Source organism: Mobula hypostoma, chromosome 4 (genome assembly GCF_963921235.1).
Source record: "Mobula hypostoma chromosome 4, sMobHyp1.1, whole genome shotgun sequence".
NCBI lineage: Eukaryota > Metazoa > Chordata > Chondrichthyes > Myliobatiformes > Myliobatidae > Mobula > Mobula hypostoma.
The window spans coordinates 12,846,109-12,873,927 of NC_086100.1; the positions used below are offsets into that span (position 1 = coordinate 12,846,109).

Genomic DNA, 27,819 nt, shown 5'->3' on the forward strand with positions numbered 1-27,819 from the left:
ATTGTCAGCCACGGCTGTACTATTTTGCCATTTGTGTATTTCTTTGTTTTTGGAATCAAGACCATTGAGTCTGTTCCGTCATTCTATCATGGCTGATCTTGGATCGCACTCAATCCCATATCCTTTGATGCCCTGACCGATCAGGAGGCTAACGACTTCTGCCTTAAATATACATATGGACTTGACCTCCACTGTAGTCTGTGGCAGAGCATTCCACAGATTCAGTACTCTCTGGCTAAAAAAATTCCTCCTTACCTCCATTCTAAAAAGCCAAACCTAACCCTCCCCCTCAATTTTGAAGCTGTGCTCTCTAGTTCTGGATACCCCCACTAGAAGAAACATCCTCTCCACATCCACCCTATCTAGTCCGTTCAACATTCGATAGGTTTCAACGAGACCACCCCCCCCACTGCATTCTTCTAAATTCCAGTGAGTACAAGCTCAAAGCTGCCGTACGCTTCTCATATCCCCTTCATTCCCAGAATCATCCTCGTCAGCCTCTTCTGGACTCTCTGCATTGATAACACATCCTTTCTGGGATATGGGGCCCAAAACTTTTGACAATACTCAATGCCTTGGCCTCCATAGCCCTCTGTGGCAATCAATTCCCAGATTTATCGCCTTTTAGCTAAAGGACTTCCTCCTTATTTCTGTTTAGAAGGATATCCTTCTCAGACATCCCACCCTGCAAAAACTCATTTCAGGGAGGTAGCACCATCAATTTGCGGGAGACTCCCGGAACTTCCGGGAGAGGTGGGATGTCTGTAATAGAGTTGCTCCTTAGCAGCTAGCCAGCTAGTTTAAATAATGTTAGCTATGCTAATGAACGAATGACACCTGTTAAACTCACCTCAACATGTCTTTTATTCATCAGCGTTGATCACAAATGAATATTTAAATAATAAATGGGGATCTTATCGGAAGATTTTTACTGATGGCTCAGTGGACCCAGAGAGCAGTAGGGCAGGATTTGGGATGTATATGTCTCAACTTGGAGTTAAGATTGGTCACCGGGTTTCAGATGGCATTTCTGTCTTTGCAACAGAATTATTAGCGATCCTCTGGGCCTTATGGTGGATAGAAGACTCTCGACCACGTAGGGTTATCATCTGTTTGGATTCTGCTGCTGCCTTAGAGTCTATAAAAGGGAGTAAATCAAAAGCTCGTCCTGACATAGTTATTGAGATTCTCTTAGTGTTGTTCAGAGTAGGGAAGATGGGTTGTGCAGTTAGATTGTCATGGATACCTGGGCCTGCTGGGGTGGAGGGAAATGAAATTGTGGATGGCATTGCAACGTCTTCCTTACAGAGCAGGCAAGTAGAAATTAGAGTTCCCCTAGGCAGAGCAGAATTGAGAAGTAGGATTAAAAAAGGCATAGAGAAGAAGTGGCAAGAGGATTGGAAAAATGAATTAAAGGGCAGCCATTATTTTTCTAGTCAGCCACTAGTTACAAAGATCTCAGACTGTTACCTTTTAAGTCGTAGAGATATGGTGAAATTTACAAGACCTAGGTTGGGGTATTGTGGGCTAAATTATTATTTAAAGATAATAGGAAAACATCTTACTGGATTATGTGACTGTGGTAGTCCAGAAACAGTCCATGTTTTGCTGAGCTGTAATCGATACAAAATTGAAAGAAGCATGTTGGTCAAGAGGCTATCTGGCTTAAATTTATTTTGGTTTTCTATTAAATCTTTGTTTGGCCAACAAGAGAATGAACATCTGATTGAAGAGTCTATTATTCAGTTTATACGTGAGACTAGGTTGTATTCGAGAATTTGAGTTCTTTGAAGTTCTATAATTAATTGTACATCCTGCGGAGGGCTGTAATACATCTAGTTGTGTCTAAACAGCCGGAAGTAGAAGAAGAAGAAGTTGTCTTTTACAGTCTTAACCCACCATGGGCAATAGAAAAGTCACTGTTGCAAACAGCACAGCAAGCAACACTGCATAGGTCATTATTTGGACCCCTATTAGGCAGGGGTACACTTTAGGGTAGTCTGGGGTGACATACGTTTTATATTTTCTTTTTTTTTGGAACACTCTGCCATGGTGCGCACACTCTCTTTCACGGTCGCTCTCGTGCTCTCTCTTGCTTTTTCTCTCTCGCTCGCTCTCAAAAAAGTTGATTTCCGTGATATTGCATATAATTTGCGGGCATCAGGGAGCCACTATTGATATGCAGGAGACTCCGAGAACTTCCAGGAGAGGTGGGATGTCTGCCTTCTATTCTGAAGCCTGATGGTATCTGCTGGGATTGTTGTTATATTCTACAATCCTTAATATCCCACATCCCCCGATGCTCAGCGCAGGTTTGTGTTGGGGCTGTCATATCCGGCAGCACCTGCTGGTCCGTGAAGGATTTATTGTTATTTTTTACACCCGCTACTGGTTTGTGATGGGACTGTTGGGTCCGACATCCCCCGCTGCTCTGCGCCGCAATCGTTGTTAAGTTCCACATCAGCTGGTCTGTACTGGGATGTTCCTCAGTGTTGGTGACGTCAGGCGGCTGGGGCGGGACTGTCTGTGACGTAATCAGCGGTGGACGGCAGCCTGTGACGCCATCGGGCGGCGCCGGTCGGTGTTGGTCAGCAAACGGTTCCGGAGAGTAGAGCCATGAGTTCGGGTGTCCGCAGGGACTGGCGGGCCGGTGGCGGCTCTTCGGCCGCCGGAGGATGGGACAACAGCTCGAGGGGAGGCGGAGGAGGTGGCGGTGGTCGCGGCCGGCACCCGGGCCATCTGAAGGGCAAAGACATCGGGCTGTGGTACGCGAAGCGGCAGGGCCAGAAGAGCAAGGATATGGAGCGTAAAGAGGTGAGGGACAGCGGGGATATAGGGGAGGGGAATCATTGACGGAGGTGAGGTGTGTGGTAGGGACTGAGGGGTGAGTTGTGAGGGGTATCGGCTTGGGTGCAGTGTGAGGGGTGAACTGGGATGGTCAAGCTCAGATTTACAGTGAAACTGATAATCTAGAGACTTTTAGCCTCTGCAAGACTTGAAGATTTTCTGAACCATGGGATCTTACTGTTTATTATTTGCACACGTACCGAGATACAATGAAAAGCTTGCCTTGTGTTCTACTCATACACAATACACTGCGATATTGTAAGGTAAAACAATTACAGAATGCAGAACAAAGTAGGGAAAGTGCAGTGCAGGTGAACAATAAAGTTAAAGATCATAATGAAGTAGATTCTGGGTCAGGTTTCACTCTTAAACAAGAGAAAATCTGCAGATGCTGGAAATCCAAGCAGAACACAAAATGCTGGAGGAACCTAGCAGGACAGCAGGCAGCATTGTTGGAAAAGAGGACAGACCTGCTGAAGAGTCTTGGCCCGAAACATCAACTGCACTCTTTTCCATAGATGCTGTCTGGCCTGCTGAGTTCCTCCAGCATTTTATGTGTGTTGCTCAAGTTCCGCTCTTATTGGTACTATTGTGGTACTATTTTTCAGTGATGTGTATTTGAAAGGTGCATAGGAAAGAAACTGGGTAAGTTCTAGCTTGTTCAAAGTAAATTTATTATCAAAGTACATACAGTTTATGTCATCATGGCATTCATTTTCTTGTATCTAAACAGTAGATACAAGAAACAATAAAATCAGTGAAAGACCACACCTCACCTGACTCTAACTCCAAATTGTAATGAAAGACCGCACCTCAATTGTCTCCAACCCCACACTGTAATACACAGCAATCTCTCAGACCTAGACATCATCATCATCATTATGCGCCTTGTCGCATTGACGTGGGTGATCATGGTCTTTCCATGACCATGATTGTTCTTAGCAAATTTCTCTACCAAAGTTGTTTGCCATTGCCTTCTGGGCACTGTCTTTACAAGACAGGTGACCCCAGCTCTTCAGAGATTGCCTGCCTGGTGTCAGTGGTCGCATAACCAGGACTTGTGGTATGCACCAGCATGCTCATATGACTGTCAACTACCTGCTTCCATTACTTCACTTGACCCTGATTGGGCGGGGGGGGGGAGGTTAAGTTGGTGCTACACCTTGCCCAAGGGTGACCTTTAGGCTAGCGGAGGGAAGGAGCACCTTACACCTCCTTTGGTAGAGATGTACCTTCACCACCCCCAACCCAAGATCTAGAGATAGTAGAGCAAAACTAATACTGCTGAGCCTTTGGGATTTCTGAACAAATTACTGGATTATTGGTGTTTTAAGCTCACTAATGCATTGAATACCAATTGAAAGTCTATGTTGAAACTGTTGCTGAGCCGCAGAAAACCCAGACCACGTTCTCTGTAAGTATGGCAGGACAATGGTGGGAATTGCAAGCTGGAGGATCCCAAGAATTGTCTGTGACCCAGTGGTTCCTTGTGTTGGAAACACTGTCGATGAACTAGCGAGAGATTAGTACAGATCCAACGAAGACATAGATTGGAATCTTAGTGGAGAGGCAGGTAGTGTTGAGAAACCAGAGCATCTGCAGAAGGACTTAAATAAATGCAAAGACTATTTTCTAAATAGGGAGAAAAACCAGAAATCAAAGGTGCAAAGGGACTTGGGAGTCCTTATGCAGGATTCCCTGAAGGTTAACTTGCAGGTTGAGTCAGTTGTAAGGTAGGCAAATGCAACGTTGGCATTCGGTTCGAGAGGACTAGGATATAATGTAATGGTTTTCAGGCATTCTTCAGGTCATGCTCGGAGTATTGTGAGCAGTTTTGGAAACTAGGAAAGGATGCTTGCAAGTAGGTACAAGGAGGATGACAGGTGGGTGCGTGGGATGCACTGCCAGTGAAGGTGGTAGAGGCGGATAGAATAGGCTCTTGGGTAGGTATGTGGAGCTTAGAAAAATAGAGGGCTATGTGGTAGGGAAATTCTGGGCAGCTTCTAGTATAGGTTACATGGTCAGCACAATATTGTAGCCTGTGTTATGCTGTAGACTTCTATGTTTCTATGCAAGGATCTGTTGGCATTGGAGAAGGTCCGGAATTGGTTTCCAGGAATGATTCTGAGAACGAAAGGGTTAACAGAAGAGTGTTTGATGACTGCACTGTATTTGCTGGAGTTTAGCTAGATGGGGGGGGGGGTATCTCATTGAAATCTATAGAATATTGAGAAGCTTAGATAGAGTGGATGTGGAAAGGATGTTTCCAATAAGGAATCAAGACCACATCAATACAAAAGATTCTACAGATGCTGGAAATCTAGAGCAAGAAACACAAAATGCTGGAAGAACTCAGCAGGTCAGGCAGAATCTATAGTGTGAAATAAACAGTTAATGTTTCAGGGCGAGGCCTTTCTTCAGAACTCATCGACCTCTGCAACACATACAATTATTTGGGCTGCACTGATTTACTATTCTCTGGCTGAAGAAATTCCTCCTTGTAGGAGAATATTTTTGCGCATTTCTAAAATTGAAAAAAAAAATATCCCTGATAATCTGACAGCATTATTGCAACTGAATTTAGATTTAAAATTAAAATTAAGTTTTCCAAGCTGTATACCTCAGTGTGGAATAATCTGATTTTAAATACAGAATCCAACATTTAAGATCTAGGAAGAACCTTTTATTGATTGTATTTGTGCAGAGTTGTTTTCAAATAAGTGTTTTCAGAAGATGCCTCAAAAAATTGGCAGCCATCATTAAAGACCCGCATCACCCAGGACATGCCCTCTTCTCATTGCTACCATGAAGGAGGTACAGGAGCCTGAAGACGCACACTTAATATTTTAGGAGCAGTTTCTTCCCCTGAACCATCAGATTTCTGAAAACAAACAATAAACCCATAAATGCTACTTCATTATGTTTGCTTTCCTTTTGCATTAAAGGTTCAAAGTAAAATTATTATCAAAGTACATATATGTCGCTATACACAACCTTGAGATTCATTTTCTTGTGGGCATCCTCAATAAATCTACAGAATAATAACCAGAAAAGAATCAATGAAAGACTGCCCAAGTAGGGCGTTCAACCAGCGTGCAGAGGACAACAAGCTGCAAATATAAAAAGAAGAAATGTAAATAAATTAGCAATAGATATCGAGAACATGAGATGAAGAGTGCTTGAAAATGTGAGTCTGTAGGTTGTGGGAGCCTTTCAATGATGGGGCAAGTGGAGGTAGCCCCTTCAAGAGCCTGATAAGAACCTGAGAGTAAGCTGTTCCTGAACCTGGCGGAGTGAGTCCTGGAGCTGTGTACCACCTTCCTGATGGCAGCAGTGAGAAGAGATCATGTCCCGGGCAGTGGGAGTCCCTGATGATGGAAGCTGCTTTCCAGCAACTATCTTCCGTGCAAGATGTGCTCAATGGTTGGGAAGGCTTTACCTATGAAGGACTGCACTGTATCCAGTACTTTTTGTATGATTTTCTGTTCAAGAGCATTGGTGTTTTCATACCAGCCTGTGATGCAGACAGTCCATATATCCTACTACACTTCCATAGAAGTTTGGCAAAGTTTTGGATGTCATGCTGAATTTCCGTAAACTCCTAAGGAATTAGCGGCACTGCCATGCGTTCTTTGTAATTGCACTTGTATGCCAGGACAGGTCCTCTGAAATAATAACGTGTATTTAATTCAATTTTTTTCTTATTTCTTATATTTTTTTTTACTTGTATTTGTATGCATTTCTTAGTGAAATTGATAGTACTTTTGTGTATTGCACCGTACTACTAGTGCAAAACAACAAGTTTCACGACGTGTCAGTGACCAGATTCTGATCTGATTTGTGACTGTAAACAGAAAGATAATGTAAAAGCTCTCGCATGTTGTTCTCCAAGCAAATTCAATTATTTGAAAGCCACCTGCAGACTAGGGTAATGCATCCTCCAATCTTGTCAACACGAGGAATTCTGCAGATGCTGGAAATTCAAGCAACACACATCAAAGTTGCTGGTGAACGCAGCAGGCCAGGCAACATCTCTAGGAAGAGGTGCAGTCGACATTTTGGGTTGTGGCTAGTTTTGTGGATATGGTTAACATCCATAGCTGGATTTTGCACACCAGTATGAAGGGTCATGGAAACTAGACATGCATTGGATGTAGGGAACTTAAAATACTTTCATCTTTTGAACTGGTTTGACTGATTTAAGGCAAATTGCACCATACAACTGACAAAAATCCTGTTTCTGAATGTTTGCTTCAGTGAGAGCAAGTGATGTCATACAGGGACTGGATACCCACTGTAATTCGATTGTGTTTAATTTTTCTGAGATTTAGAACAAATCTCTTGGATTTCTGTTTGTCAAACTCCATACTAATAAATTTTATATATTTTGAATTAGAAATACAGCTCAGAATATGCTCTTCTGGCCTTTGAGCCACTCTGCCTAGTAATCCCCGATTTTACCCCTAGCCTAAACTGAATCACCGGACCATTAGCTCAACAACTGGTATGCCTTTGGACTGTGAGAGGAAATGGGGGTACCGACGAAACCCACACATTCCACGGGTGGGACGATATTGCAGAGCGGTTTAATCTTGATATCAATTGAATACTACTTGCTGAGTTCCCTCCCACAGATAGCCTCAGAATCCACGGGATGTTTGATTGCTACCAGAGTCGAGAATGATTGTTGCCTGCCTCTTGTCCGTTCTGTATAGTCATCGGAAGCAGGAACTCTGGCCTGGCTCTCCCTACTCCTAGAGAGAATGCAGTTGTCAAAAGCTGCACCTCATCTACTCTGCAAGCTAAGGGTAATTGACTCTGGATAGTCTGAGACTGGACCCAGGGCTTCTGCACTCACTGAATAAGCTTGCATCATCACCTGCTCAGAAGATTGGGGGGCGGGGGGAGTGTCTCACTGAAGTCTATCAAATATTGAAGGACCTAGATAGAGTGGATGTGGAGAGGATGTTTCCCATAGTGGGTGAGTCTAGGACCAGAGGGCGCTGCCTTAGAATAGAAGGACGTCCATCAAGAACAGGGATGTGGAGGAATTTCTGTAGCCAGAGGGTGGTGTATCAGTGGAATTCATTGCCACAGACAGCAAATCATTAGGACATTTGAAGTGGAGATTGCTAGTTCTTGATTGGTAAAGTCATCAAGAAGGCAGGAGGATGGGGTTGAGTGGGATAATAAATCAGCCATGATGGGGAGCAGACAAGAAAATCTGCAGATGCTGGAAATCCAAGCAACGCACACAAAATGCTGGAGGAACTCAGCAGGTCAGGTAGCATTGGTGGGAAAAAAGTACAGTCGACGTTTTGGGCTGAGACTGTTCGGTGCAGGAGTGGAGACAAAGATGCGTAGGTTTAAAAGGTGGGGGGGAGGGAGAAACACAAGGTGATTGGGGAAGGGATGAAGTAAAGAGCTGCAAAGTTGGTTGGTGAAAGAGATTCAGGGCTAGAGAAAGGGAAGTTGATAGGAGAGGACAGAAGGCTGTGGAAGAAAGAAAATGGGGGAGGACCACCGAAGGGAGGCGATGGGTAGGCAAGGGGATAAGGGGAGAGAGGGAAAGGAGGATGGGGAGTGGTGAAGGGAGTGGGGGGGCCATTTTACCGGAAGTTCAAGAAATTGATGTTCGTGCCATCAGGTTGGAGGCTACCCAGATGGAATATAAGGTGTTGTTCCTCCAACCTGAATGTGGCCTCATCACAACAGTAGAGGAGTCTGTGGACTGACATGTTGGAATGGGAAATGAATTAAAATATGTGGCCATTAGGAGAACCCGCTTCTTCTGGTGGACAGAGCCTAGGTGCTCAGCGAAGCGGTCTCCCAATGCATGTTGGGTCTCACCGGTGTACAGGAGGGCACACCGGGAGCACCAGACACAGGATTTGATGCTACGTCTACGACTACATTGATGCTGCTTCCTGCACGCATGTGGAGCTCGTTGACTTCATCAACTTTACCTCCAGCTTGCACTCTGCCCTCAAATTTACCTGGTCCATTTCCAACACCGCCCACCCCTTTCTCAAACTCAGTGCCTCAATCTTTGGAGACAGTTTACCTACTGATATCTCACTGCTACCTGGACTATACCTCTTCCCACCCTGTTCCTTGTAAAGACGTCATCCCCTTCTCTCAATTCCTCCGTCTCTGTTGCATCTGCTCTCAGGATGAGGCATTTCATTTCGGAACAAAGGAGATTTCCTCCTTTTTCAAAGAAAGGTTCTTCCCTTCCTCCACCATCAACATTCCCCTCAACCGCATCTCTTCCATTTTGCGCATGTTTTTTCTTACCCCAGCCTCCTGCCACCCTACCAGGGATAGGATTCCTCATGCCCCACCGGCCTCCGCGTCCAGCACATAATTCTTTGGAACTTCTGCCATCTCCAACGGGATTTGACCACCAGACACATCTTTCCTCCTGCCCCACTTTCCGCTTTCTTCAGGGATTGCTCCCGATGAGACTGCCTTGTCCATTCGTCCCACCCCACTGATCTCCTTCCTGGCACTTATCCTTACAAGCGGAACAAGTGCTACATCTGCCCCTACACCTCCTGCCTCACCATTCAGGGCCCCAAACAGTCCTTCCAGGTGAGGTGGCACTTTACCTGTGAGTCCGTTAGTGTTGTGTACTGTGTCCAGTGCCCCTGGTGTGGCCTCTGTTTATCAGTGAGACCCAACATAGGTTGGGAGATCGCTTCACCAAGCACCTACGCTCCGTCCACCTGAAGAAGCAGGATCTCCCAGTGGCCACCCATTTTAATCCCACTTTCCATTTTCATTCCGATATGTCAGTCTATTGCCTCTACTGTTGCAATGAGGCCACACTGTGGTTTCAGGAACAACATGTTTCTGCCTCCAACCTGATGGCGTGAAGATCAATTTCTTGAACTTCGGTAATGCCACGCCCTCCCCCCTTCACCATTCCCCATCCCTTTTTCCCTCTCACCTCATCTCCTTGTGTGCCCATCACCTCCCTGTGGTGCTCCTCCCTTTTCTTTCTTCCATGGCCTTCTGTCCTCTCCTATCAGACTTCCCTTTCTCCAGCCCTGTATCTCTTTCACCAATCAACTTCCCAGCTCTTTACTTCATCCCTTCTCCTCCCCGTTTCACCTATCACCTTGTGTTTCTCTCTCCCCTCTCCCGCCTTTTAAATCTACTCGTCACCTTTGTTTTTCCTGTCCGGCTGAAGGGTTTCGGCCAAAACGTTTTTCCATAGATGATGCCTGGCCTGCTAAGTTCCTTCAGCATTTTATATGTATGCTACAGGTTCCTCCCACAGTCCAAAGGCTAATTGGTCATTGGAAATTGTTTTGTGATTGTTGTTCGTCTATTGTTGTCGTTGATTAAGACCTGGACACCATTGATGATATCAAGACTAACGCATGATTTGGATTTAACTGAGGGAGAGTTGCACAGTGTCAGCCTCACTCTCTCTTCCCAAGTCCCATCTGGATCCAGTGGCGAGACAGAGTCGAGACGGCTGGAGATGGGACTAGGTGCAGTGGATGACCAGGACATCTTCTGTGTCTTGTTGTGCTCTAATTATGTGATTAGGCAAGGATTAAATTGGGGGATTGCTAAGAGGCATGGCTGGAAGGGCCTACACCTCCCAATAAATAAATGTAAATATCAGTGAAATTAATTGTGAGTTTAGAGAGTTTTGTTATTGAATATTATTTAAATATTTTAGTTCTGTAATTGATCTCCAGTACAGTTCTACTTGGGTGGCGGGTCGAAATAAGTCTCTACTAAAGGAAGTTTAAGGTGTTTCTTCCCTCCGCTGGCCTGCAGGCCACCCTTGGGCAAGATGTAGCACCTGCTTAGCCCCCAACCAGGGTCATGTGAAGCCATAGGAGCAGGTGGTGGATAGTCGTATGAGTACCTGGTACATACCACAAGTAAACAACAGGAATTCTGCAGATGCTGGAAATTCAAGCAACACATATCAAAGTTGCTGGTGAACGCAGCAGGCCAGGCAGCATCTCTAGGAAGAGGTGCAGTCGATGTTTCAGGCCGAGACCCTTCGTCAGGACACAAGCCCTGGTTATGCGACCACTGACACCAGGCAGGCAGTCTCTGAAGAGTATTGGTAATGTCTGGGGTCACCTGTCTTGTAAAAACACTGCCCAGAAGAAGGCAATGGCAAACCTCTTATGTAGAAAAATTTGCCACAAGTGGCAAAGATTTACCTACATCATATGATATGATACATGAAGATTACAATGACAGTTCTACTACACAAGAGAATTAATGTAATATTTTAGATGCTTGAGACAGCAGATTTTGAAATTTGATCAAGTAACAGGTGACTTTCAAATAACAATACTTAGATAATTCAGCCATTCATTTTTGTGCAACTGTGATTTGCAAACATTTTGCTCATTATGAGCACGTATTTGTGGTAGGCATTCTGAATTTTTTTCTGGAATCTCAACCTTTTTTCCCCACTCAGTTTTAGTTTGAAATTGGATGTTGCTGAAAAATAGGAAGTAGATCTTTCCCCAAGATTCAAGCTTATTCATCAGTGTACATTTGAACATACAGTGAAATGTGTTTATTTGCATTATCAACTAACACACCAGAAAGTCTGCTGGGGGCTGCCTGCAAGTATCGTCACATAGCATACCCAGAATGCTTGGCGTTGATGAGCGCTCCTTTAGAAAGAGATGAGGAGGAATTTCTTTAGCCACTGTGTGGAGAATCTGTGGAATTCATTGCCACAAACGGCTCTGTATTCATTGCCACAGATGCTGCCTGACCCCTCTGAATTCCTCCAGCATTTTGTGTGTGTTTCTCTCTGTTGAGGAGATTAAATAGTGGACAATAGGGTGGTTGTTGTACATGTTCTCACCGGTAGATACTTCAACATGTTGAAGGAACAGAGGGTCAAAACAGAAAGAAAAACTTCCAACTTCTGCTTCATCTCTTGTGTTTATTCTTTTTAATAAGATTCTTGGATTACATTGTCCTATTGGACCTAATGAATCCTTTGCTGGTGTTTCAGTAACTTGGTAAATTGATCATTTAATTATTCCCTAAAGCTGAAATAGTGGATTTTAGGAATTTGATATAGGAAAAGGTTTGAGAGGGACATCAGGGAAGAGCTCTTAAACATGAAAAATTGACAGATGGTGGAAATCCAGAGTAATACATGCAAAATGCAGGAGATCTCAACAGGTCAGGCAGCATCTATGGAAAGGATTAGAGGGCTGATGTTTTGGGCTGAGACTGTTCATCGTGTCCTGATGAAGGGTCTCGGCCTGAAACGTCGGTTCTTTATTCCACAGGAGACATCTGTGGGACGAAACAGTTATTGACTTCGATTTATAACCTTCCACAACTCGTGGACCTTATTTTTAATTCAATAGTTATGATCTTTTAATTAATACTTAAGCTATGATATCTTGAATGAAATGAATTCATGCACAACATTTTTTCCCTCCTTTTAGAGGGCTGTAGTGCATATGGATGAAAAACGAGAGGAGCACATCACCCGACTACTGAACTCAGTCCAGGCACGCAGTGACTACAAAGACCAGCGCTCGTCACTCTCCGCCGACTCGAGCATGAACTGGAGGTAACTCCATTGGATTTTAATCTAAATGATTTATTTTTAAAAGCATTATTTCTCAACCTGTGGCCCAGTCAGCACTTTGATGATGCCTGGACGTCATGCTGATTGAAGTAACACGCAAGTTTTACTCCCCTCAACCGCCCTGTACTTTGTTAGAATGGAGCTGAGATGTTCGTTAACTTATCAGAAGTAGAACAAATATCGTCTTTTTATAACTAAAAATAAATAAATTCAGGGGGCAGCACAGTAATGTAGTAGATAGTGTAACACTATCCCAGCCCCAACAGTCTTTAAGGAGTTTGAACATTCTTCTTATGACTGCATGAGTTTCCTCCGGGTGCTTCAGTTTTCTTCCACATTCCAAAGACATACAGGTTAGCAGGTTCATTGGTCATGTGGGTATAATTGGGTGGCTTGGAATCACTGGGTGAAAGAGTGTTGTAACTTAAAATAAAGTCAATGAATAACAGAATTGTCATAGTGTAATGAAAATTCAAAGTAAATTTATTATCAAAGTACATGTATGTCACCATATGCTATCCTGAGGATTCATTTTCTTAAGGGCATTCACAGTAAATCCAAGCATCACAGTAGAATCATATAATACACCCGACAGTGTGGACAAACAACCAATGTGCAAAAGACAATAAGCTGACAATACAGAAGAGAAAAAAGAATAGTAATTAAATAAGGATCTAACCTGGTCCCAACATATCGATATAGTTATAAAGAAGACAAGGCAGCGGCTATTCTTCATTAGGAGTTTGAAGAGATTTGGTACGTCAACAAATACACTCAAAAACTTCTATAGATGTACCATGGAGAGCATTCTGACAGGCTGCATCACTGTCTGGTATGGGGGGCGCTGCTGCAGAGGGTTGTAAATCTACTCAGCTCCATCTTGGGTACTAGCCTAGAAAGTACCCAGGATATCTTCAAGGAGCAGTGTCTCAGAAAGGCAGCGTCCATTATTCAGGACCTCCAGCACCCAGGGCATGCCCTTTTCTCACTGTTACCATCAGGAAGGAGGTACAGAAGCCTGAAGTCACACACTCAGTGATTCAGGAACAGCTTCTTCCCCTCTGCCATCCAATTCCTAAATGGACACTGAACCTTTGGACACTACCTCACTTTTTTTAATATACAGTATTTCTGTTTTTTGCATGTTTTTAATCTATTCAATATACATATACTGTAATTATTATTTTTATTCTATTTATTATTTTTTCTCTTCTATTTTATGTATTGCATTGAACTGCTGCTGCTAAGGTAACAAATTTCATGTCACTTGCTGGTGATAGTAAACCTGATTCTGATAAGCAATAAGGTCATGAAATGAAGAGTCCTTGAAAGTAAGTCCATAGTTCAGAGATGGGGATGAATGAAGTTATCCCCTCTGGTTCAAGAAGCTGATCTTTGAAGGGTGATAATATAAGCGTCAACCCAGATTTTTGAATAGTCCATTCACTGCTTTTTAGTGTGCTTTGTAGAAATTTGACCATACATAATGAGAAGTATTGTAGAATATTAAGTTGTATTACTGTCCGAGAATGTAAATATTTTCCTCATTGGCCGGGTGGCGCAGAACTTGATTGCAGGCTGTGCACTTGAACAGTTGAGAAGTACAGGAGCTGCTGACCGTGGCAAATTGGTTGAGAACTGCTGTTCTGAAATAACCTTGTATTAAACATGGAATCACTTGTGTTCTGTTCCATTGGATGGTCTCGTGCCAGTTTCTAGAGAGCATGAGTTCAGAGCAGTCATGGCGAAAGCAACAATCCTGTTTGCAATCTAAACACTGTTGCCTCTGTAAGTTTTCGCAAATAAAACAAAGTGAGGCATTTTATGTTTAACCAAACCTGTGTCACATTTTATTGAATTCCAAAAGCCTAAACACAAAAGCACGTTAAAATTCTTCACGTGCTAATGTCATCACGTCAGACTAGGCTCTTAAGTGAAACCCGAACTCAATGTCGGTGGTTGTGAATTATGTACATTTCTCCCAATTACATTACACCCTACACAAGTTCCCCAGAATTCACTAAAACTGGCATCCCTCCTTCCCTCCCTTAGATGAACCGCCCAGCTTGGGACAACTGCAGGTCCTCTTTTGGACAAATTCTCAGCCCCAGCAGGACCCATGGGAGACAATGATGCCAACAGTCATTGGTCAGGGAAGCTCTCAGAGCAGCCTTTAAGGAGCAGTGAAACTGCTCTCATAGGCCATTTGGACCTTGGTGTGATGTAGCCTAATGCTGAGATTCTGGGCCGCAGCACCCCTGAGGTCTGATGTGAATTGGGGCCTGCGGTCAGAGGAAATATCAGATGGGGTGCCAAACCGAGCAGCCCAGGTGCTGATAAATGACTGAGCCACATCTGCAGCCATTGTCAATGCTAGAGGGATGACCTCTGACCACCTGGGGTATGGTCCACCATGGTAAGGACGTGAATGAAACCCTGGGAAGGGGTTAAGAGGACCAAAAGGTTGACATTGCCATGGTTAAACCGTCTCTCGGGAACCTCAAATGTGCAAATGGTGCCTGAAAATGACGGTTAATTTTTGCCCACTGGCACTCCACTCTGGCTGCAGTCCAATCACGCACGTCCTTTCTGAGGCCATGCCAAACAAACTTTAGTGCAGCCAGTTTCTGTGAGGCCTTCCAGCCCAGATGTGAGACGCCACATATAGTGTCGAAAACAGTCCCGCCTCCAGTTTGCGGGCACGATGGGGCGAGGGTGACCGGTTGAGACATCGCACAGGAGAGAAGCCACAGCTATGTCCCGAACTTATTGTCAGCCAACCGTAGGCCTGTGACTGCTGTTCAATAAGCCTGGACCTCTGGGTCAGTAGTTTGGTCGGCTGCCATACCAGCATAGTCACCCCCTATGTGTATGGTCTCAACGGCTGGCCGTGAGAAGTAATCAGCCATGGCATTACTTTTCCCTTGATATGTTGCATATATACACACACATACATACACACACACACACACACACACACCAAGTGGCTTTCTGCCATGCAGACCAAGGGTCTGATATTTTGGCCATTGTGTACACGAGGGACATGTGGTCAACAAACACTGTCAATTGATGACCCTCCAGAAGAAAGTGTAAATGGCAGACAGCCAGAATGAAACCCAGGAGCCACGGTCAAAAGTGCTGTACCTCCTTTCGGGGGACAGAGCTGTCGGGTGAAGAAGGTGAACGACTGCCACACATCTCCAAATATACTGTTCATTCACAGCATCCATAATATGGTCAGATTATGCATCAGTAAGAATGGCTGTGTGTGTGTTGGGGAGCGGATGCGCTTGTATGGTTGTGTTAAAAAGGGTTTGTTTAGTATCTGGTGATGTGCGTTGACCAGTCAAGCATTTGATTAGGGGTATTGCCTTCAAACACACTATACAGGGGGAGCTTGTTCAGCAGCTCGTGGAATGAAGCAGTGATAGAAATTTGCCGTACCTAAAAACTCCTACAGTTTTTCTGTAGTGCGTGGTGTGGGAAGTCGATTCTAGTCGCTACTTTTGATGGGAGGGGTTTCTCACCTTCTGCAGAGATGTGATGGCTGAGAAAACCAATGGTTGATAACCCAAACTAGCATTTATCAAGGTTAGTAATCAACCTATGTTGGTTTAAACGCTCAAAATGTGTAGAGATGTGTTACATGTTCGGATTTGGATGCATTAGTGACAAGTATTTCATCCAGGTAAACAAAAAGACGTCTTTTAATACAGAGTCCATCAGCCAGTGGAAAGTCTGTGCTGCATTTTCCAGTCTAAACAGCATGCGTAGAAACTCAAAAGGGCCAAATGGGGGCACACAAGCACCTGATGGTAGTCCCTAACTAGATGAATTTTGGGGGAAAGATGAACTTGCTGGCCAAACAAGTTGAAAAGTCTTGGATGTGTGGGACCGTGGTGGTTGGAGGTGGTTGCCTCATTAAGGCATAGGTAATCACCACAAGGGTGACAACTACCATTGGACTTGGGGACCACATGGAGGGGTGAAGCCCAGGGGCTGTTCGACCAGTGTACAGTGCCAAGTCTCCATATTGGCAGATTCAGCCTTTGCAGCTGCCAGCTTTTCTGGGTCCAGTCTACGGGCACAGGCCAGTTGAAGAAATATGGTACTCAGCCCAATGTTTTGTGACTCTAGTGGAGAATGTGGGCTTTGTGAGGTCTCGCAGGCAAGTAAACTCATATGATGGTGTATGTGCTGGACAGAGTCGTTGTGGGGAACTTACTGGGAGAGCAGGGTAACGACCTAAAATTCCTTGGCATCCACAAACCGGCAATTCTTAAGATAGACTAACAGTCCTCGAGCACACAGGAAATCTGCACCAAGCAGAAGTGTAGCCACTCTAGCCTGAAAGAAGTCCTATGTGTAATGTTGCTGACTAAAGCAGAGTGTCACCTGTCTTGTCCTGTACATCTGGATCCTGCTGATGTTGGCATTGTCACTGTGCCTTCTCGTCAATAGGCAATGTTGGTAACACCCTCACTTGAGCACCTGTGTCACACAAGAAGGGTTGCCCTGAAAGGGTGCTGGTTATGAACAGTAGATGACCCTGGCAGCTGGAACCCATAGTGATAACACACCTCTGATGTCTTGATGTGGTGGCACTGTCAAAGCTGCATTCATACCAAAATGAGCATGGTAAAAATACAGACTTGGCCTTATCTCTATCGCAGCTGCGGGCATTCTTGTGTTAGGGGCCTTGCTGACCGGTCTTATTGAGGCCAGGAAAAGAGAAGGAATTGTGCATCTCTGCCTGGCTGAGAATAGACGAGCAGCCAATTTAGCAAGCTCCCTAGAGTCCTTCATGAGTGCATTAACGACGGCTATGCGAACTTGATCAGGCATTTGCTGCGTAAAGATTTCTTTAACAATAAAAGAAATATCCCAGGAGAGACAGCAGATGGTCCATTAGCTCTGAAGGCCTAACATTATCGAGGGCAAGCAAGGAGAACAACTGCTTGGTGTGTTCAGACTCTTGATAGTCTGAAAGTCTGTAAAAGTTGAGTTTTCAGCGGTGGGTATTTATCGTACGCAGGCGGGTGTTCAAGCAGAATCACTATTCTCAGTTGTGCAATCGCTGAGCAATGCTACAATGTAGTAGAATTTGGTGTCCTTGGCGGTGATTTCTCGCAGAGTGAATTGCACCTTGGCTTGTACCAACTGTTACGAGAATACACATAAAATTAAGATGTTTGCTGGCCTGGGCTAGCATCAGTGGCATCAGCAGTTGGTCTGCCACCTGCCCTCAGGGGAAGGAGAGATAAGGAACAATGGAGCAGCGTCTGGAGATGTGTAATGAAGGGATGTGGGAGAGAGAGCTGTCTGGAGCGGCTCCCCCCCTTTGAACCCTGAACTGTTTGAAGTGATGGACAGGCGATACCCCAGCAGGGGGATAAAAAGGGACAGGTTCGCTAAGGCGACACACACGCCACCCGAGGTAACGAGACCCTGGAAGCGGTGCGCCTCTCACGAGTGGATGAGAAGTACCAGACAACGACAAGGGTGGAAAGGTACGATCAGCGGGAACCCGGTGTGTGTCCGCCCTTGCCTGGGTGCCGGGTTCACTGCAGAGGATCGACCGCATCTGGAGGAGGGGTCACAGTCGGTGACCTCAGGTGACATCACCAAGGACCCGCCCAAAAGCTGTTTGTGAGCCATCTCGCTGGTCTGTGAGCCATCTTGCTGGTCTGTGAGTGAAGCCGTGTTCTGAATGATCAGTTGTTCCTATTCTATCTCTCTCTTCCCCCACGTTGTCCACCGCCATGGCAACGATTACTGCGAACTGAACTACTAACTGGACTGAACTTTGAGTCATTTTGAAATTGGTCATTTACCCCTAGACAACGATAGAGCTTGATTGATGCTGTTATCTTAATTCTGTGCACATGTGCGTTTATCATCGCTGAACTGTTGCATTTATTATCCTTTCGATTAATGTGTTGCTTGTTTCTTTAATAAAACTTTCTTAGTTCTAGTACTCCAGACTCCAACTGAGTGATCCATTTCTGCTGGTTTGGCAACCCAGTTACGGGGTACGTAACACAACCAAGAAACAAATTTTGCTCCCATAATTCCAGTAGTTTCAAAGCGACGTTGTTGGCTGACATGTTCAATAACTTTGGAGTTGTCCTCGAGCATTGGGGTCACAAAGTAGGTTTTTGCAAATAAAATGAAGTGAGTCATTTTATGTGTAATGAAACCCATAACCCATTTTATTAAACCCCAAAACCTAAACATGAAAGTGTGCTAAAAATCATGTCATCATGTCGGACCAGCCTCTTAAGTGAAACCTCAACTCAATGTTGGTGGTTGTGCATGATGTACATTTCCCCCAATTACATTACCCCCAACTACCACCTCCCTCAATCTCCATCTGTATCTCCAGAATAGGACCTCCACCATTCAGGCTCTTGCTACTACCATAGGGAAGGAGATACAGGAGCCTTAGGTCATACACCACCAAGTTCAGAAAAAGTTATTACCCTTCAAACATCAGGCTCCTGAATCAGAGTGGATAACTTCACCCACCTCAACAATGAACTGATTCCACAGCCTATGGGCTCACTGTCAAGGACTCTACAACTCATGTTCTCAGTATTATTCATTTTTTTAAATTTGCACAACTTATTTTCTTTTGTACGTTGGTTATTTGTCAGTCATTTATGTATAGTTTTTCAAAAATTCTGTTGTATTTCTTTATTTTCCTTATAAATGCCCACAAGAAAATGAATCTCAGGGTAGTATATGGTGACATGTATATACTTGAATAATAAACTGACTAAATAGCCCTTAGCAGATTGCAAAGATTCGGTGTGACATCTAATACTTTGACAAGCTTCTATAGATATGGGGTGGAGAATATCTGACTGGTTGCACCACAGCCTGGTATGGAATCACCATTGCCCTTGAATGGAAAATCTTGTAAAAAGTAGTGGTTATGGCCCAGTCCATTAGGGTTAAAGCCCTCCACACCATTGAGCACATCCACACAGTGCTGTCACAGGAAAACATACATCATTCGGGATCCCCACTACCCAGGACATGCTCTCTTCTGGCTGCTGCCATCAGGAAGAAGTACAGGAGCCTCAGGACTCACACCACCAGGTTCAGGAACAACAATTCCCCTCAACCATCAGGCTTTTGAACCAAAAGGGAAAACACCACTCAACTTCACTTGACTCATCACAACCTATGAAGTCACTTTCAAGGACTCTTCATCTCAAGTTCTCAAAATTTATTGCTTATTTATTAATTATTATAATTTTCACTTTTGTATTTGCAGTGCGTTGTCTTTTGTACGCTGGTTGTCTGCGTTGTTGGCTGCAGTCTTCCTTTGATTCAGTGGTTCTTGGATTTACTGAGCATATCCGGAAGAAAACATATCTCAGTATATATTTGTAGTTTGATAATAAATTTACTGGAACTTTGATTTTGAAGTCCCATTTCTCTTTCCCATCTTGACTGTTTGCTCAAACTCTCACATGTGCCTAATTCATTTCAGTATCTTCTGAATATCCTGCCCCTTCCGCCTCCCCCTTCCCCCTTTCAAAACAGCTTGTGTTGTGTTGGAATCTGTTAGAAATGACCTAACTTATACTGCAGAAACTACTGTCAGATTAGTGCTGTAACGATGACCAAGCACTGATGCAAATGTGTTGCCAGGAATGCAGTTTGCACTGACCTATTATTCTGCTTAGTCCCATCGACCTGCACCCACGGACTATAGCCCTCCCTACCCCTCCTATCCATGTATTTATCCAAATTTCTCTTGAAATTGGACCCACATCCACCATTTCCTCTGGCAACTCGTTCTACATTCTCACCACCCTCTTGAGTGAAGAATTTTCCCTTGCTCTCCTTAAACATTGCTCTGGTTCCAGCTTTACCCGACCTCAGCTGAAATAGGGTTGAAGGGTAATAGCTGTTGCTGAACATGGTGGTGTGGGACTTAAGACTCCTATACCTCCTGCTAGATGGTGTAGCAAGAGAGGGATGGCCTGGATGGTGGGAGCTCCTTAAATGCTGCTTTCTTGTTGGCAGTGCTCCTTGTAACTGTACTCAGTGGTGGAGAGGGCTTTGCCTGTGATGGACTCGGCTGCATCCACCACTTTCTATAGTCTTTTCCATTCCTGGGCATTGGTGTTTCCAAATCAGGCTGTGATGCAACCTGTTATGATAGTCTCCACTATGCATCTGTAGAAGTTTGTCAAAAATTTTTGGTGAATCTACACAACCTTCAAAACAAGTAGAGGTGCTGTCATGTGTCGTTTGTGATTAAACTTATGTTGCTGGTCCCAGGACAGGTGCTCTGAAATATTAATACAAAGGACTTTGAAGAGTACTCATCACTGTGTTGCAAAGTACCACAGGTTTATTCTAATCCCAGCTGGGAGGCATTCACGCTGGCTGAGATGTTAAACTCGAGACACATAGTTTAATTTCAAAGATATGGTAGGTCGTGGCAAATAATTATCCCTACTCATTTGAAGTGATTACCTCTTCATTCTTGTTGTTAGCACGTTGGCAGCTGTGCTTCCTTTAAGATAAAAGGTAAAGAGATTAGCTTTATTTGTACATTGAAACACCTGGTGAAATGTGTCATTTGCATTAATGACCCTCACGGTCCGAGGACATGCTGGGGGCAGTCAGCAAGTGTAGCCACACCTCAGGCGCCAGTATAGCATACCCACAAGCCACGAACCCTAACCCTAACCTGTACGTATTTGGAATGTGAGAGTAAACCCACGCACTCAAGGAGAGAACTTCTAGCAGCAGGAATTGAACCCTGATCAGGCTTTGCTGGTGCTGTAAAGCAGTTGCACTAACCGCCATGTTACTGTCCAGCCCAGTACCCTGAGATCATAAGACCATAAGATTGAGGAGCAGAAGTAGGCCATTCTGCCCATTGAGTCTGCTCTGCCATTCAATCATGGGCTGATCCACATCATCCTGCCATCCCCACTCTCCTGCTTTCACCCCATACCCTTTGATGCCCTGGCTAATCAAGAACCTATCTCTCTCTGCCTTAAATACACCCTATGACTTGGCCTCCACAGCTGCTTGTGGCAACAAATTCCACAGATTTGCCACCCTCTGAATAAAGTAATTTCTCTGCATCTTGGTTCTAAAAGGATGTCCTTCAATCCTGAAGTTGTGCCCTCTTGTCCTAGAATCCCCTACCATGGGAAATAACTTTGCCATATCTAATCTATTCAGGCCTTTTACCATTAAGAATATTTCTATGAGATCCCCCCCTCATTCTCCTGAACTCCAGGGAATACAGCCCAAGAGCTGCCAGACGTTCTTCATACGGTAACCCTTTCATTCCTGGAATAATTCTTGTGAATCTTCTCTGAACCCTCTCCAATGTCAGTATACCCTTTCTAAAATAAGGAGCCCAAAACTGCACACAATATTCCAAGTGTGGTCTCACGAGTGCCTTATAGAGCCTCAACATCACATCCCGGCTCCTATATTCTATACCTCTAAAAATGAATACCAACATTGCATTTGCCTTCTTCACAACCGACTCAACCTGCAGGTTAACATTTAGAGTATCTTGACAAGGACTCCCCATCTAAATAATAGTCTGCTCATTTATTTCTTCCACCAAAGTGCATGACCATACACTTTCCAATATTGTTTTTCATTTGCCACTTCTTTGCCCATTCCCCTAAACTATCTAAGTCTCTCTGCAGGCTTTTGTTTCCTCAACACTACCCGCTCCTCCAGCTATCTTTGTATCATCATCAAATTTAGTCACAGGTCCCTTAGTACCATAGTCCAAATCACTGACGTACATCGTAAAAAGTTACAGTCCCAGCACCGACCCCTGTGGAACTCCACTGGTAACCGGCAGTCAGCCAAAATAGGATCCCTTTATTCCCACTCTCTGTTTTCTGCCGACCAGCCAATGCTTCATCATGGAACTGCAAATTATTTTAAGTTTTATTATGAGTAAAGATTAACTGATTATTTACCCTGTTGCTGTCTATGGCCAGTTTATAACTCTCTTATTTCTCTCTGGTCGTAACGGTCCTTTTCCCAATCGTAGAAATCCAAGTTCGTCCACTTTAGTCACCAAGGAACTTAAACCAGAGACCAGTGCTGACCTGGAGTACCTCTTTGAAACGATTACTCGGGATGTGTTCCTGGATGAGGAGCTGAGGGAAGAGCTTTCGAAGAAGATGACAAATTCAAGATACCTGGAGATGAAGGTATTGCTCTCGAGATTAGTGTCAGGATGTCAAGAACAAACTGCAAATTTAACCTAGCTGAGACGTAATCAATAAAAACAAAGTCCTGTTGTTATCATTTTTACCTTTTCCTTTCTGTGAATTTTCACCTTCCCTGTTATCTGCTGTGTTTTATATAATGTTTCTAATGACAGTTGAAAGCATATGTGGATGTTTGGGGTGGTGTGGTTTGTTTAATGTGACTTGTATCTCACCAGGACGGAGCTTGAATTTAACTCCAACCCAGATCATTGGGACAGATTTTTTTTTGTACTGCACTCAAAGTTGCTTGTAATTTAGTAAGTCTCATTCAGAGCACCCAGAATGGGAGTACAGATTCTCAAGGCCGATGATAGTAAAATTTAGTTTTGATTCTACTGGATCTCACTGCTGCTTCTGACACATTTGATCACGACATATTACTGGACAGACTGGGAAACTGAGAGGGACTTTCTGGTACAGACCTAAAGTGGTATAAATTGTATTTACAGGACAGGGACTATTTTGTATTGATTGGTAGCTACGTATCTGACCAAACAAAAATGATAATGTGGAGTCCCTCAAGGGTCCATACCAGGCCTTTTCTATTTAACATATACATGTTCCCTCTAGCTCAAATCATGGTAAGCAACAAAATATCTGACCATAATTTTGCAGATGACACTCAGATTTGTATAACAGTGTTATTAAGTGGTTATGATCTCATACAATCATTAAAAGACTGAATTGAACAAAATCACTGATTGGATGTGCCAACATTTCCTACAGTTAAACAAAGAGAAATCTGAAATAATTGTTTTTGGCGCCAAAAAAAAACAATTAAAAGTCAGTGCTTACTTAGAATCCCAGTTGTTACAGTCCATAAACCAAGTCAGAAACCTTCGTATTGTGATGGACTCCGACTTAAATTTTAACTGCCACATAAAGACAATTACAAAGTCTGCCTACTACCATCTTAAAAATCTAGCAAGAGTTAATGTCTCAGCAAGATCTAGAAAAACTCGTCCATACATTTATTTTTAGTACGTTTGACTACTGCAATGGTGTTTTCACAGATTTCTAAAAAAAATCCTTCAGACAGCTGCAGCTTGAATCCTCACTAAGACCAAGAAAGTAGAACACATCACTGCATTTCTCAGATCACTACGCTGGCTTTCTGATATTACTACTGGTTTATAAAGCATGAATGATCTAGGGCCAAAGTACATCTTTGATCTCTTCCTGAATTATGAACCTTCCTGAGCTCTCAGGTCTTCTGGGGTGGGTCTGCTTACCGCTTCCAGGGTCAAAACTAAACATGGTGAAGCAGCTTTTAGTTACTATACTCCACGTATCTGGAATGACCTTCCAGATGATCTGAAGTCTGCCAAACTTTTAAGCTCTTTTAATCAAGGCTTAAAACTTTTCCTTTTGCTGTAGCTTTTAATTAGAATCTCCTGCGCTGTAACTTGTATTCCTTTGTTTTTATATGCGATTTTATTCTCTTTATATTGTCTGAAATTTGATGTTGATTTTTATATTTCGTTTCATGTAAAGTACTTTGAACTGTCGTGTTTGAAAAGTGCTGGACAAATAAACTTGCCTTGCCCGGTCTTACTATATTCTACTAGATATATTTGTAACTACAATCGCTGCAATACGCAGCTGTAATTTCCCTTTAAGAAACAGGCTTTGGAACAGTGTAAATGAAGTAGCAATTTTACGATTTCCTGAAGGATTCGGTCAACTTGATTCTCAGGAATGTAGGTATGAGGTGGATGAAGTTCGGCCATTGCCGGAAGAGAGAATGCTGGGCCAGGCTTCAAGCCAGATTGAAGTGTTGAGGCCCTAGAGCAGAAAACAAACCGGTGTTCAGCTCCACTACTCTGTACAAGCCGAGATCCCCCACCTGAGCCCGTCCTGGCTGCCTGCGCTTGACCCATCTCCCTCCCCTTCCCTCCTCCTACTATTGGACTGGAGTTGCAGGAGTCTTGTGTCCCACACCACCAGGTTCAGAAACATTTGTTGCCCTACAAATGGGATGGATGGCTTCAGTTGTCTCAGCAAGTGACTAAACAATCTTTAGACTAATTTTCAGGGATTCTGTCTGGTTTTTCATGAATTCTATGTATTTATTTTCTTTGGGGTGCCTACAAATGGATCTCAAGGTTCTATGTTGTATACACACTGTGCTAATAAATTTACTTTGAGCTTTTGAAGGCACCTATTCAACTAGAATTAGACGAGCAGATCTTGGGACCATGGTACCCTACACTATCTAATTAACTCCTCACTTGCTATTTTCATCTTCCCATGAAAATTTGATATGATACATTAAAATCAAAATTATTATATAGCTACTTCCAGTCTTGAGATTCAAGATTCAGGATTGTTTAATGTCATTTCCAGTATACAATTGTAAAAGAGAATGAACTAATTATAACAAATTATTTACAATTGTAAAGGTAGAATGCCAGAAAGGAGGCAAACTAGCATAAAGAGCCCCCTGTGCCAATGGTAGCTTTAATAATTTGCGGAAAGTCATTTGATCAGAATGTTTTCAGATTTACATCTATAATGGGGGTTCCCAACCTTATTTATACCAGGGACCTCTGCCATTCACCAAGGGGTCCATGAGCTCCAGGTTGGGAACCCCTGATTTATAGTGTTTCTGTGTTTTTTTGGGTTACATTCATCTTTTTATTACTCATGAACATTTTGAGGCCAGATATCAATTATACAGTTGCAAGAATAAATTTGTGAACCCTTTGCAATTACCTGGTTTTCTGCATTAATTATTCATAAAATGTGGTCTGATCTTCATCTCTGCAATTCTTTTAATGTCCTCTGAAAGCTGTTTTGATCAAAGCATGGAGCTCGTAAACAGATCTATCTTGATAAGAGCAGGCTCTGTCAGTAATCTGACTTTGTGTGTCTTTTTTATAGGGCAGGGCACCTCTACAACCCATACCTCCAATCTCATCTCATTGATTGGAATACCGGACCCCAAGTAGTTTTTACCCCCAGAGGTTCACATACTTTGTTGGAACCTAGACTGTGATTGTTTAAATTGTGTGCTCTGGAATAAAAAAATCCTCATCTAAAGGCACATCCTTCTATTCCCTCTCGTCCTAGACCCCCCTGCTATTGGAAACATCCTCTTCACTCTACCTAGGCCTTTCAATATTTGGGGTTTTAGTGAGATTGCTCCCCTTATTTTTCTAAACTCCAATAAGTACAGGCCCAGAGCCATCAAACATTCCTCATGTGTTAACCCTTTCACACCCTGAATCATTCTCACGAACCTCCTCTGGGGTCTCTCCAATTCAAGCTCGTCCTTTCTTAGATAAGGGGCTCAAGACTGCTAACCGTACTCCAAGTGAGTAGGAATAACACCTGAAGACACAGTGCTGAGCCTCATAAGGCCAGGTTGTTAAAAACAATGTTGAAAAGGTAATTCAAGAAATATTTTAAGAGGGAAGAGAGATTCAGATATGGTTGTTGTTGGAGGAATGGTCACCATTGCATGAGGAAAGTAGTCATTGATTCTCAAGAAGCGTGCAATAGAGAATTAGTTACAACTATATTTTGAACAAATATGTGGGTGGCATGGTTATGCAGCGATTACCGTAAATCATCAGCACCCTGGGTTCATTTCCCGCCACTGTCTAAGGAGTTTGTATGTTCTCCTGGTGACTTTCCTCCGGGTGCACTGTTTTCTTCCCACATTCCAAAGAAGTGTGGATCAGTAGGTTAATTGGTCATGGGGATATAATTGCGTGACATGGGATTGTTTTGCTGGAAAGACCTGTACCGTGCTGTATCTTTGAAATAGAATTCTTCCTCAACAAAGGTGTTAACACTGATTTTTATTTCCACAGATGCAGCCTGACCTGAGTGTTTCCTCCATTTTGTTTTGTTTTAGCACCTGCTTTCTGCACTGTTCCTATTAAATGCTTTGTGGTGGGGGTTCGCAATCTTTTTTTAATGCCATGGACTCCTACAATTAACCGAGGGGTCTGAGGACCCTTGGTTGGAACCTCTGACTTATAGCTATAACCTAGCACAGACAATTTATGCCACACACTGCAATTGAATCTGTGGGGTACTTTGAACAATCTAATTTTGTTAATATAATTGCTGTTCTTTAACATTGATAATAACTTTTTTTTAACTTGGTTTAATCTCTTTATTTTCTCAGAAATTTCGGGAAAAACTCCCCTCCTATACCATGAAACATGTAAGTGATGTTTTTGGAATAATGGTTTATAGAGTAATTAAATTTGTAGTAATTAATGTGATGTCTCTTGTACTAAGGTACGGTGGAAAGAACTTCATTTTGCCTGCCGTCGATACAGGTTGTTTAATTACGTGGAGATAGTACAAAGGGAAGATGCAATGCAGAATGAAGTGTTACTGAGAAAGTGCAGTATAAATGGACAATAAGGTGCAAGACCGAAACATTGTAGTGTAGTTGCTGATAGCTGCGCTTAGAGCATACACATATTTACTCCTAAATCATAATTTATTTTCCTTGTTTACAAGGAGAACAGCATGGCCCCCCATCACCCACACTTAAGCTAAGACAGAAGAGTGCTATTATAATACAGAGTTGGCAAATAAGTTACATATATTGGCCATTTGGTGCACTGTGTATGCTTGAATTCCTTGCGTGCAAGATCAGTCACCATTCACAGCGGAGGTGTTAAAAGTCAATAGAAACTACAAGCTGACAAGTGATGACACTTTGAAGTTGGTAAAGCAATTGTCCTTTAATTATTGGGTGTGTGTCACATCCTGCCATCATGTTACTATTTCTTCTGTCTCCAGCACCTCCTGCTGTTGTGCTTCAGAAACTTCTCTAGAAAAGGTCTCACTTCTGAGGCCCCACTTGTCTGAGTTGACTACAACCGCCCCACGCTTTTCTTGCCTGGATGTTATCTTTAACCCTTGCCTTACTGATATTCCCATAATAGATTGTGAGGTTAAGTGTCCATCTTATTGTGTAAGAGGTCTGTTCAATAGTTTTACAACAGTGAGGCGGAAATTGACCTTGAACCTTATGGCATTGCTTTCAAACTTTTGTGCCCTGTGGATGGTAGAAGAGGGTGAGCCCAAGGTGGGATTGGTCTTCGATTGTGTTGGCTCAGTTGTTGC

General features: G+C 43.4%; 1 protein-coding gene across 1 annotated transcript in view; it reads left to right on the forward strand.

Moving 5' to 3' along the window:
• The first annotated feature begins 2,575 nt into the window (after positions 1 to 2,575).
• The window catches only part of dhx36 (DEAH (Asp-Glu-Ala-His) box polypeptide 36), a 125,870-nt gene continuing 100,626 nt past the window's right edge, over positions 2,576 to 27,819 (forward strand). Inside the window, exons 1-4 of the mRNA XM_063045313.1 lie at positions 2,576 to 2,814; positions 12,303 to 12,430; positions 22,503 to 22,665; positions 26,864 to 26,902. Coding sequence (XP_062901383.1) covers positions 2,617 to 2,814; positions 12,303 to 12,430; positions 22,503 to 22,665; positions 26,864 to 26,902 — 528 coding nt within the window. The 5' untranslated portion in view covers positions 2,576 to 2,616. The remainder of the gene's footprint in view (positions 2,815 to 12,302; positions 12,431 to 22,502; positions 22,666 to 26,863; positions 26,903 to 27,819) is intronic.